This window comes from Bufo gargarizans, chromosome 6, assembly GCF_014858855.1.
Source record: "Bufo gargarizans isolate SCDJY-AF-19 chromosome 6, ASM1485885v1, whole genome shotgun sequence".
NCBI lineage: Eukaryota > Metazoa > Chordata > Amphibia > Anura > Bufonidae > Bufo > Bufo gargarizans.
This window is the reverse complement of record NC_058085.1, coordinates 64,827,986-64,841,791: the sequence shown is the minus strand read 5'-3', so window position 1 is coordinate 64,841,791 and position 13,806 is coordinate 64,827,986. Positions and strand designations below refer to the sequence as shown.

General features: G+C 35.3%; 1 protein-coding gene across 2 annotated transcripts in view; it reads right to left on the bottom strand.

Moving 5' to 3' along the window:
* The window catches only part of UNC13D (unc-13 homolog D), an 84,281-nt gene that overhangs the window by 12,358 nt on the left and 58,117 nt on the right, over nucleotides 1-13,806 (bottom strand). For both annotated transcript variants that reach the window (XM_044297028.1, XM_044297027.1), the window contains 5 exons: nucleotides 13,110-13,205; nucleotides 10,488-10,694; nucleotides 10,342-10,410; nucleotides 10,151-10,230; nucleotides 8,809-8,914 (listed from right to left, as the gene is read on the bottom strand). In XM_044297028.1, coding sequence (XP_044152963.1) covers nucleotides 8,809-8,914; nucleotides 10,151-10,230; nucleotides 10,342-10,410; nucleotides 10,488-10,694; nucleotides 13,110-13,205 — 558 coding nt within the window. The remainder of the gene's footprint in view (nucleotides 1-8,808; nucleotides 8,915-10,150; nucleotides 10,231-10,341; nucleotides 10,411-10,487; nucleotides 10,695-13,109; nucleotides 13,206-13,806) is intronic.

Genomic DNA, 13,806 nt, shown 5'->3' with positions numbered 1-13,806 from the left:
CCGTTATATTTCTTGGACATTATATTTCTTGGACATTATTGGATCCCTATTCTTATATATTTTATTCATATATATTATATTATATTCTATTTATTTATTTTTTTCACTTCCACTACCATTTTTTGATATCCTCAAGATTTACATCGTTTTATCTTTATTTATCTTCTTTTTTCCCTGTCAACCTACGAATTCATTGTCTATTTTTACCTATCGATTATATCGCATCGATTATATTTCCCATCGATTAACAATTCGCATACCTATCGATTATTTACTCCCAACTATTAACTAACGATTAGACATCAGTATCTCCATCACACCTATACCTCACTACTTTTGGGTGATAATACCAGCACCATACACAGCCCCCCACACCTGAATAATATTTTCAGATCACACCTTTCAATACCCCAATTCCAATATCAAACAAACGAAACAAAACCCTAACATTTAAAAAAAAAAATCTTTTATTGAATAAAAACTCTGTATAATATCCAACAATAAATATCTTTAAAAACCAGATATAGAGTGCCTGTCGATTTCCTTACTTTTATCATTTATATATCCATCAGTGGTTAGGTAAACCACATTAAGAGACACAGGAGCACCACTCCAGGGAGTAATCTGGGAGAGCCACTATTACTTCTGTACAACTATCCTATCTTTCACCAAACTATAGTAGAGCTCCCCACATCTACAACCATGGATATCTGGCATTATATAGAAAACCAACGACAAAGAGTAGAAACATTCACATTGGATAACCACATACACACAAATATCGAACAACAAAGAGAAAAATCCATAACAGAAATCTTCAGAGAACTAGAAACTTTACTAACGAAACAGCTCAGACAAAGATGGGAGATAAAATCCCTCAATCTATACCTAGAACAAGACATAATACCGAAAGGTCTCCAACTATACAAATCACCATCATATGATTTGTGTAATGAGGAATTCACAAAAGAATGGGAATTACTCCTAAAAACCCAATCTAAAGCCCTAATACAACTTATAATCAAAAGGAGAACACAAATCCTAGAAGAAATCACCACAAAAATTAATCACACAAAAGAAACCATAGATAAATTACCACAAAATTAAGAATTCACCAACTGGCAACGTAGAATTTGCAAAAATCTAGGCACCATAGAACAAGACATTATCAATAAGAAAAGTAGAACAATTAAAAACCCCATAAAAACAATAACTCTCATACCTGAAACCCCTCAATCCAACAAAACCTACAAAACACCAACTGACAACTCAGAACATATACAATACAACATACCTACCAACAATAAATATGAGACACTGTCTAATCCCCATTTTTTAGACAGGACACCGCCTCACCACAGAATCCGCACAAGATCCACAAGACAATCACCACAAAATCAAAGACACAACCACTACACACCACCAAACCACAGATACAATTTAAGATACAGAGAAACCAACCAAGATTGTCACCAGGACTATCACAACCAGAAACCAATACACTCACGGAACACATACCAGGATCATCAAAAACACAACACATACCCACAGTACCAACCCCAGACACAAAACCAAAAAAGAAGACCATACGAAGAGGACAAGGGAAAAAAAGACAGAAGAAACTACAAAACTTAATCAATGAAGATGCTAACACTGTCGTCAACCTAAGCTCCGCTACACTTACACCAACACAAATTAATTTGTTCAATAAAGGACTGAAATTTGCGCCCACAGCCAAACTAAACAAATTTGACACCTTTATTGGAATCGAAAAATTCATACGTAAATTATGCCTTAAGAAATACTTTATAAAAAACCCAATATTGACAAACGACAACCCACCCACTCTATATAGAGTCATATATGTTGTGTGTATAGTGTCATATATATATATAGTGTGTATAGTGTCATATATGTAGTGTGTATAGTGTCATATATGTAGTGTATATAGTGTCATATATGTAGTGTGTATAGTGTCATATATGTAGTGTGTATAGTGTCATATATGTAGTGTGTATAGTGTCATATATGTAGTGTGTATAGTGTCATATATGTAGTGTATATAGTGTCATATATGTAGTGTGCATAGTGTCATATATGTAGTGTGCATAGTGTCATATATGTAGTGTGTATAGTGTCATATATGTAGTGTATATAGTGTCATATATGTAGTGTGTATAGTGTCATATATGTAGTGTATATAGTGTCATATATGTAGTGTGTATAGTGTCATATATGTAGTGTATATAGTGTCATATATGTAGTGTGTATAGTGTCATATATGTAGTGTATATAGTGCCATATATGTAGTGTATATAGTGTCATATATGTAGTGTGTATAGTGTCATATATGTAGTGTGTATAGTGTCATATATGTAGTGTATATAGTGTCATATATGTAGTGTGTATAGTGTCATATATGTAGTGTATATAGTGTCATATATGTAGTGTGTATAGTGTCATATGTAGTGTATATAGTGTAATATATGTAGTGTATATAGTGTCATATATGTAGTGTATATAGTGTAATATATGTAGTGTATATAGTGTCATATATGTAGTGTATATAGTGTCATATATGTAGTGTGTATAACATCATATATGTAGTGTGTATAAAGTCATATATGTAGTGTATAGTGTCATATATGTAGTGTATATAGTGTCATATATGTAGTATGTATAGAGTCATATATGTAGTGTATATAGTGTCATATCTGTAGTGTGTATAGTGTCATATATGTAGTGTGTATAGTGTCATATATGTAGTGTGTGTATAGTGTCATATACGTAGTGTGCATAAAGTCATATATGTAGTGTATAGTGTCATATATGTAGTGTGTATAGAGACATATATGTAATGTGTATAGTGTCCTATATGTAGTGTATAGTGTCATATATGTAGTGTATAGTGTCATATATGTAGTGTGTATAGAGTCATATATGTAGTGTATATAGTGTCATATATGTAGTGTGTATAGAGTCATATATGTAGTGTGTATAGTGTCATATCTGTAGTGTATAAAGTGTCATATATGTAGTGTGTATAGAGTCATATATGTAGTGTGTATAGAGTCATATCTGTAGTGTATATAGTGTCATATATGTAGTGTGTATAAAGTCATATATGTAGTGTGTATAGTGTCATATATGTAGTGTGTATAGAGTCATATATGTAGTGTGTATAAAGTCATATATGTAGTGTGTATAGAGTCATATATGTAGTGTGTATAGTGTCATATATGTAGTGTGTATAGAGTCATATATGTAGTGTGTATAGTGTGATATCTGTAGTGTATATAGTGTCATATATGTAGTGTGTATAGAGTCATATATGTAGTGTGTATAGAGTCATATATGTAGTGTGTATAGAGTCATATATGTAGTGTGTATAGAGTCATATATGTAGTGTGTATAGTGTCATATATGTAGTGTGCATAGTGTCATATATGTAGTGTGTATAGTGTCATAGATGTAGTGTATATAGTGTCATATATGTAGAGTGTATAGTGTAATATATGTAGTGTGTATAGTGTAATATATGTAGTGTGTATAGAGTCATATATGTAGAGTGTATAGTGTAATATATGTAGTGTGTATAGAGTCATATATGTAGTGTGTATAGAGTCATATATGTAGTGTGTATAGTGTCATATCTGTAGTGTATATAGTGTCATATATGTAGTGTGTATAGTGTCATATATGTAGTGTGTATAGAGTCATATATGTAGTGTGTGTATAGTGTCATATACGTAGTGTGTATAAAGTCATATATGTAGTGTGTATAGAGTCATATATGTAGTGTGTATAGTGTCATATATGTAGTGTGTATAGAGACATATCTGTAGTGTGTATAGTGTCATATCTGTAGTGTGTATAGTGTCATATCTGTAGTGTGTATAGTGTCATATCTGTAGTGTATATAGTGTCATATATGTAGTGTGTATAGAGTCATATATGTAGTGTGTATAGTGTCATATCTGTAGTGTGTATAGTGTCATATCTGTAGTGTATATAGTGTCATATATGTAGTGTGTATAGAGTCATATATGTAGTGTGTATAGAGTCATATATGTAGTGTGTATAGAGTCATATATGTAGTGTGTATAGTGTCATATATGTAGTGTGTATAGTGTCATATCTGTAGTGTGTATAGTGTCATATCTGTAGTGTATATAGTGTCATATATGTAGTGTGTATAGTGTCATATATGTAGTGTGTATAGTGTCATATATGTAGTGTGTATAGTGTCATATATGTAGTGTGTATAGTGTCATATATGTAGTGTGTATAGAGTCATATATGTAGTGTGTATAGTGTCATATATGTAGTGTATATAGTGTCATATATGCAGTGTGTATAGTGTCATATATGTAGTGTGTATAGAGTCATATATGTAGTGTGTGTATAGTGTCATATACGTAGTGTGTATAAAGTCATATATGTAGTGTGTATAGAGTCATATATGTAGTGTGTATAGTGTCATATATGTAGTGTGTATAGAGACATATCTGTAGTGTGTATAGTGTCATATCTGTAATGTATATAGTGTCATATATGTAGTGTGTATAGAGTCATATATGTAGTGTGTATAGAGTCATATATGTAGTGTGTATAGTGTCATATATGTAGTGTGTATAGTGTCATATATGTAGTGTGTATAGTGTCATATATGTAGTGTATATAGTGTCATATATGTAGTGTATATAGTGTCATATATGTAGTGTGTATAGTGTCATATATGTAGTGTATATAGTGTCATATATGTAGTGTGTATAGTGTCATATATGTAGTGTATATAGTGTCATATATGTAGTGTGTATAGTGTCATATATGTAGTGTATATAGTGTCATATATGTAGTGTGTATAGTGTCATATATGTAGTGTATATAGTGCCATATATGTAGTGTATATAGTGTCATATATGTAGTGTGTATAGTGTCATATATGTAGTGTGTATAGTGTCATATATGTAGTGTATATAGTGTCATATATGTAGTGTGTATAGTGTCATATATGTAGTGTATATAGTGTCATATATGTAGTGTATATAGTGTCATATATGTAGTGTGTATAGTGTCATATGTAGTGTGTATAGTGTCATATGTAGTGTATATAGTGTAATATATGTAGTGTATATAGTGTCATATATGTAGTGTATATAGTGTCATATATGTAGTGTGTATAACATCATATATGTAGTGTGTATAACATCATATATGTAGTGTGTATAAAGTCATATATGTAGTGTATATAGTGTCATATATGTAGTATGTATAGAGTCATATATGTAGTGTATATAGTGTCATATCTGTAGTGTGTATAGTGTCATATATGTAGTGTGTATAGTGTCATATATGTAGTGTGTGTATAGTGTCATATACGTAGTGTGTATAAAGTCATATATGTAGTGTATAGTGTCATATATGTAGTGTGTATAGAGTCATATATGTAGTGTATATAGTGTCATATATGTAGTATGTATAGAGTCATATGTAGTGTATATAGTGTCATATCTGTAGTGTGTATAGTGTCATATATGTAGTGTGTATAGTGTCATATATGTAGTGTGTGTATAGTGTCATATACGTAGTGTGTATAAAGTCATATATGTAGTGTATAGTGTCATATATGTAGTGTGTATAGAGACATATATGTAATGTGTATAGTGTCCTATATGTAGTGTATAGTGTCCTATATGTAGTGTATAGTGTCATATATGTAGTGTGTATAGAGTCATATATGTAGTGTGTATAGTCATGTATGTAGTGTGTATAGAGTCATATATGTAGTGTATATAGTGTCATATCTGTAGTGTATATAGTGTCATATATGTAGTGTGTATAATGTCATATATGTAGTGTGTATAGAGTCATATATGTAGTGTGTATAGTGTCATATCTGTAGTGTATAAAGTGTCATATATGTAGTGTGTATAAAGTCATATATGTAGTGTGTATAGTGTCATACCTGTAGTGTATATAGTGTCATATATGTAGTGTGTATAGAGTCATATATGTAGTGTGTATAGAGTCATATATGTAGTGTGTATAGTGTCATATATGTAGTGTGTATAGAGTCATATATGTAGTGTGTATAGAGTCATATATGTAGTGTGTATAGTGTGATATCTGTAGTGTATATAGTGTGTATAGAGTCATATATGTAGTGTGTATAGAGTCATATATGTAGTGTGTATAGTGTCATATATGTAGTGTGTATAGTGTCATATATGTAGTGTGTATAGTGTCATATGTAGTGTGTATAGTGTCATATATGTAGTGTGTAAAGTGTCATATATGTAGTGTGTATAGTGTCATATATGTAGTGTATATAGTGTCATATATGTAGAGTGTATAGTGTAATATATGTAGTGTGTATAGTGTCATATATGTAGAGTGTATAGTGTAATATATGTAGTGTGTATAGAGTCATATATGTAGAGTGTATAGAGTCATATATGTAGTGTGTATAGTGTCATATATGTAGAGTGTATAGTGTAATATATGTAGTGTGTATAGAGTCATATATGTAGAGTGTATAGAGTCATATATGTAGTGTGTATAGTGTCATATCTGTAGTGTATATAGTGTCATATATGTAGTGTGTATAGTGTCATATATGTAGTATGTATAGAGTCATATGTAGTGTATATAGTGTCATATCTGTAGTGTGTATAGTGTCATATATGTAGTGTGTATAGTGTCATATATGTAGTGTGTGTATAGTGTCATATACGTAGTGTGTATAAAGTCATATATGTAGTGTATAGTGTCATATATGTAGTGTGTATAGAGACATATATGTAATGTGTATAGTGTCCTATATGTAGTGTATAGTGTCCTATATGTAGTGTATAGTGTCATATATGTAGTGTGTATAGAGTCATATATGTAGTGTGTATAGTCATGTATGTAGTGTGTATAGAGTCATATATGTAGTGTATATAGTGTCATATCTGTAGTGTATATAGTGTCATATATGTAGTGTGTATAATGTCATATATGTAGTGTGTATAGAGTCATATATGTAGTGTGTATAGTGTCATATCTGTAGTGTATAAAGTGTCATATATGTAGTGTGTATAAAGTCATATATGTAGTGTGTATAGTGTCATACCTGTAGTGTATATAGTGTCATATATGTAGTGTGTATAGAGTCATATATGTAGTGTGTATAGAGTCATATATGTAGTGTGTATAGTGTCATATATGTAGTGTGTATAGAGTCATATATGTAGTGTGTATAGAGTCATATATGTAGTGTGTATAGTGTGATATCTGTAGTGTATATAGTGTGTATAGAGTCATATATGTAGTGTGTATAGAGTCATATATGTAGTGTGTATAGTGTCATATATGTAGTGTGTATAGTGTCATATATGTAGTGTGTATAGTGTCATATGTAGTGTGTATAGTGTCATATATGTAGTGTGTAAAGTGTCATATATGTAGTGTGTATAGTGTCATATATGTAGTGTATATAGTGTCATATATGTAGAGTGTATAGTGTAATATATGTAGTGTGTATAGTGTCATATATGTAGAGTGTATAGTGTAATATATGTAGTGTGTATAGAGTCATATATGTAGAGTGTATAGAGTCATATATGTAGTGTGTATAGTGTCATATATGTAGAGTGTATAGTGTAATATATGTAGTGTGTATAGAGTCATATATGTAGAGTGTATAGAGTCATATATGTAGTGTGTATAGTGTCATATCTGTAGTGTATATAGTGTCATATATGTAGTGTGTATAGTGTCATATATGTAGTGTGTATAGAGTCATATATGTAGTGTGTATAGTGTCATATATGTAGTGTGTATAGAGTCATATATGTAGTGTGTATAGTGTGATATCTGTAGTGTATATAGTGTGTATAGAGTCATATATGTAGTGTGTATAGAGTCATATATGTAGTGTGTATAGTGTCATATATGTAGTGTGTATAGTGTCATATATGTAGTGTGTATAGTGTCATATGTAGTGTGTATAGTGTCATATATGTAGTGTGTAAAGTGTCATATATGTAGTGTGTATAGTGTCATATATGTAGTGTATATAGTGTCATATATGTAGAGTGTATAGTGTAATATATGTAGTGTGTATAGTGTCATATATGTAGAGTGTATAGTGTAATATATGTAGTGTGTATAGAGTCATATATGTAGAGTGTATAGAGTCATATATGTAGTGTGTATAGTGTCATATATGTAGAGTGTATAGTGTAATATATGTAGTGTGTATAGAGTCATATATGTAGAGTGTATAGAGTCATATATGTAGTGTGTATAGTGTCATATCTGTAGTGTATATAGTGTCATATATGTAGTGTATATAGTGTCATATATGTAGTGTGTATAACATCATATATGTAGTGTGTATAAAGTCATATATGTAGTGTATATAGTGTCATATACGTAGTGTGTATAAAGTCATATATGTAGTGTGTATAGTGTCATATATGTAGTGTGTATAGTGTCATATATGTAGTGTGTATAGAGTCATATATGTAGTGTATATAGTGTCATATATGTAGTGTGTATAGTGTCATATATGTAGTGTGTATAGTGTCATATATGTAGTGTGTATAGAGACATATCTGTAGTGTGTATAGTGTCATATCTGTAGTGTATATAGTGTCATATATGTAGTGTGTATAGAGTCATATATGTAGTGTGTAAAGAGTCATATATGTAGTGTGTAAAGAGTCATATATGTAGTGTGTATAGTGTCATATATGTAGTGTGTATAGTGTCATATATGTAGTGTGTATAGAGACATATCTGTAGTGTGTATAGTGTTACCTTCAGTGCGGCGTGCAGCCTCTGGTAATATCGGACAGAAGGGGTGATGTGCCTGGACAGGCTGGAGAGGACGGTGAGGATGTGAGACCAAAGCAGAGACAGGAGGCTGGAAAAGGAGTAAATTAGACAAAACTGTCACCAGAGAAATACATAATTGGCTGCAGCGGTCATACAGTCATAATACGTGACATAATTTTCCTGATTCTGTTTTCCGTCTTATTTCCGGTTTCCCCATACCCATCATGCTTTGCTGTGCTGTTTTAACCAGCCACATCACCTCCCCTAACAATGCCCTGCCCCTTCAGTGTTCCCGCCTCCTCATACATGTTGTGTCCGTCATGCTAATTGATGGACGTGATGTCAGCAGAAGTGGAAGTTTGTAGAGTGGACGGGGATCGGCAATACAGGATCGGCAATACAGGCCAGAACGGTAATAATCATATATTAGAGAGTTGTTAGTTATCACTATTGCTAGATCCTGGACAACCCCTTTAAGAAGCTAGAGTAATTAAAATTAAAGGGGCATTCTGGTTATATCAAGTTATCCCCTATTCACAGGACAGGGGATAACTATATGATCGATGGGAGTCCCAGTGGTAGGGAACGGGGATCCCATACCCTGTGGAGACCCCCAAATGAACAAAGCAGCTAGTCGGGCATGCGAGCAACCTGTCCATTCATTTCTATGGGAGCTCTGGAGTCAAGTACAGTGCTCTGCTGTCTCCGGAGCTCCCATAGAAATGATTGGAACAGCCGCTCCGTTTATTTGGGGAGCTGCAGTGGGTATGGGATAGCCGTTCTCATGATTGATGGGGGACCCAGCAGTAGGACCCCTGCTAATCTAATAGTTATCCTCTATCCTGTGGATAGGGGAAAACGTCCTATAACCGAAATACCCCTTTAAAGGGCAGATTTGTAGCTATGAAATTGGCTGACCTATGAAGTTTTACTATATGCAAATCAGCCTCTGGGAGCAACAGGGGCGTTACCATTACTCCTAGAGGCTCTGCTCTCTCTGCAAATGCCACACCCTCTGCACTTTGATTGACAGGTCCAGGCAGTGTAAATATAATCACACCTGTCCCTGTCAGTAAAAGTGCACAGGACGCGGCAGTTGCAGAGAGAGATGAGCCTCTAGGTGCAATGGCAACACCCCCATTGCTCCTATAGGCTAATTTGCATATATTAAAACCTCATTTCTCTCAGCAGTGCGGACACATATGAACATAGGACCAACACAGATGCCTTCAGCTGCCAAGTGCACATGTAACAGGTCGGCCAGTGTCATAGGTACAGATCTGCGGACAGATGCCCTTGAAGTCAATGAATTTGGGTCACTCACCAGTTAAAGTTTTCCTGCACTAGGTTCTGGTTCATGTATTTTAACTCAGATTCCAAGAATTTCATCATCGGTACACAGCTCTGTATGATAGAATCCACAGATTAACACTAAATAAAAGCTAAAATTATACTGTTACAAAAAGGACTTGACAGCCAGACACATGAATAGGAGGAGCTAGAGGCGAGACTCACATCATTGGGATCCCGGGAGTCACTCACACTGGCTATGGACTGGAGGTGTCTGGCAATGCCAGCGTCCAGCTGTGATAAAGTAAGAGGGAAAATTAGAGATGGAAGACTGAAGAAGAAAAACTGGATCAATAGAAACTGGACCTTACTTTTTGAGCAAGAGCCTGCACCACACCTCGAATCTCCCGATCCAGGCAGGCCACAGCGCTCTTCAGCTGGTCGTAGAGCGTGTGCTGAAATTGCTCTGTGCTTATAACCTCTTGTGTTTGTTCCTCCAGTGATGACCAATTCAGTTTCTCAGGTAGAGAGCGCACCACCAGCCGTAGATGCTCAATGTTATTCAACACCAGACACAGCTGAGAGAAGGTGACAGACAAGACATCAGCTTCAGAGGGAAAGTGACCATGCAAAAGAAAATACTGGTCTACGTGTTAGCTACGGACTGAGGTCTAATGTATGAAAATTTAAATTTTTTAATAAAGTGGCCAGCCATTTTGTCTCTGGGGACTGAACCTTTCAAGGGACTTTAGGTCCTGTTCACATACCATGTGCAGACTTATGTATACGCTGGATTCCTGATCCAAACCTCCAATAGAAGAAGACTGCTCCAAATGCCACGGCATAGGTATACAGTGAGATATGGCTGAAGAACCGCCGCAACTCCTGGAGCCAACATCTGGATCACTTGAGGAAGCTTCAATCTCAAGCTCCAAGCAGAATCAGGTCCCCTACCTTCTGTAATTTCTTAAACCTAGTCCTCTCTCTGCTGGTAGGATGTTCAGCTGCAGAGCTTATGCTCCTTGAAATTAGTTCCTTCGACTTATTTTTATTTGTGGCAGTGAACAAGACGTTATCATCTCAGGTGATTACCTACTCCCGCCCTACACAAAGTGCACCCTTGTGCAGCTGCATTCCCTCCTCCCCCTCTCTGCACAGGACAATCACTCCCGGGTAAGCTCCAGTCACCTAACTGACCATATATGGTGACCATGTATGGAATTATAAGGCTGGAGCTTCCCTAGGGATGTATACATTTAACAATGGCCTCCATGACCCAAAGGCTATTATAGCATCCGTTATACATACAGTTTTTATTGGATACTGTGGTATAGAATAGCATAATCTACTATACAATCTCCTACTATATTGATGTACCCTAGCCAGATGGAGGCCAAAAGGAATTCAAGGAAGTCTATTGTCTTCTGCCAGTGGAAGCCTATTGGCAAATTTAGTTTGTACACCCACTGTGTTCTTGGTGTACATGCTAAATGTGGAAGAGGAACATAATGTGAACATGGTGAAATGTATTTTTAATCTATTTTTGTATGGGCCATTTATATAATCCAAGAAACTGATTGTATCCTCCATCTCATCTCATACTAAAGACGTTTATCTCAGTCTTTCTTCTTAACCAAGATCCCTTATGCTCCCTATTAGTTTAGCTGCCTTTCTTTGTATGTTTGTAAAGCGGTAAGATACTAGATGTCTATGTCCATGATCGTATAGCCCTTCAAACTGATTTGGATCAATACTTATAGGAGGAGAAGGGAATGTGTTGCTGCCAGACACCTCATATCTCTATTATCCTACCTCTCTTCAGAATAAAGGATCAAGAATGTTGAAATCCTACATGCCTGACTCTTCTTTTCCCTGACAATGGGGTAAAAGGCTCCAGACACATGAGAAGGTTGGCTCATCTTATCGATGGGTTTGGCCAACCTTTGTCTACTGTGTATCGGCAGCTTTACCCTAGTAATTTTGTCAAGATCTTTTGGAACTTGGATGCAATTGGAACTTGTATAGTTAGGACAATGGTTTTTGTAACCAGTGGGTTAACTTTAATGGAGGCAGACCACGCAACTGTTACAGGCCCGGGGAAAGAGGGGGACGCTAAACTCTTTCTTTTCTCCACAAGAGAACACAGAATTTTCATGCAACTGCCACTAGGGGGATTAGTGAGAGATTATTTCACTTTCAATTCCAGTAAATGCTAACAGCATAAATTTTTATGCACTGAGCTCCCCCTAGTGGTGGCAGCAGGCAGCCAGCTTTGTACTAGAAGATTTATCAATGTATTTTTACAAGCTGTCTGGTGTGATTACATTGGGAAATATTGTGTTCAGAATGAATGCTATATTTATAAAGCACCTATTTCACTTTTTCTGACAGAAGTCGGATAAATTGGCCAATTTTTTTTTTACTATTTATTTATTTTTATTGGGGAAGGGGGATATCATACAAAGTTTTGCTATGGGGCCCTATGAGATCTGTGTTCCCCGCTTGTAACATATGGTATATGGAGCACAAATAAATATTCCTTAGCCTACATTTACACGACCGTAATGTTTTGAGGTCCGCAAAGCATCAATCCACAGGCATATAATGAGAAGTTATGGTAGATATCACACTTTGGGCTCATGCGCATGACTGTATGTATATTTAGCGGTCTGCAAAACACGGATCCACAAAAAAACTGATGACATCTGTGTGACGTCCGTGTTACATCCATATTTTTGGTGGATCCATTGTAACAATGCCTGTCCTTGTCTGCAAAACGGACAAGAATAGGACATGTTCTACTTTTTTGCGAAACAGACTTGCGGACATACGCATTCGGAATGCACATAGAATCATTTCCTTCTTTTGCAGCACCGCTGAAATTAATGGTTCCGCATAAGAGCCGCAAAAAAAACGGAACGGACACGGACAAAAAGTATGTTTGTGTGCATGAGCCCTTTCTTTGTATCATGACCAATCTTTCCCTATTTTACCTTGTTTGCGGCCTGCCCGGGATCTCTGGTATCTGACAAGTCCTCTGCCCGTTGTTTAATCATTGTGCAGTACATGACAGCGATGCGGCACATATCCTGAGAGGCAATAAGGATGTATTAGGACGGTGCAATATTCAGAACACTTGTCAATGCATAGAGATTGAAAATAAAAGCGCATTGTGGGTCTACTCTTCCGTGGACTATAGACCCTGATTCTCTATACATTTCCCTCTATACTGTGTGACAGAACTAATCAAGGTCAACTTATACAGTATATGACGTGACAGCTTTCATATATACATCTTCAGCAGAAAACCAAAATCAGCTCTTTGTAGTGTACGTTTACCATATGGACCAGGATAGTTACTGGGACATGGGATAAATGGACCCATAGGTCCCCATTATACCGATGGAGGCTAAAAGGATGTTCTTTTGGCCTTTATTTTGTGGTTTTTATGTTTTTTTTGACAGCATGGCAATGCAGAGTAGACTAAAGTAATCCATAGAGGGATCCAGTACAAAGAGAAAAATCATATTGTGTTTTGTTAACATGGACACCTATGGGTGAGGAATCCTACTCAGTGTCCTCCATTAAATGCAAGCGCCCGAGGTTTCCATAGGGAAGTCCTCCCAAAGGAGACCTTGGACAGATGCTGAAGACATAGCGTGAAAAGAGCTAAGCTCTTTGCTTCATATG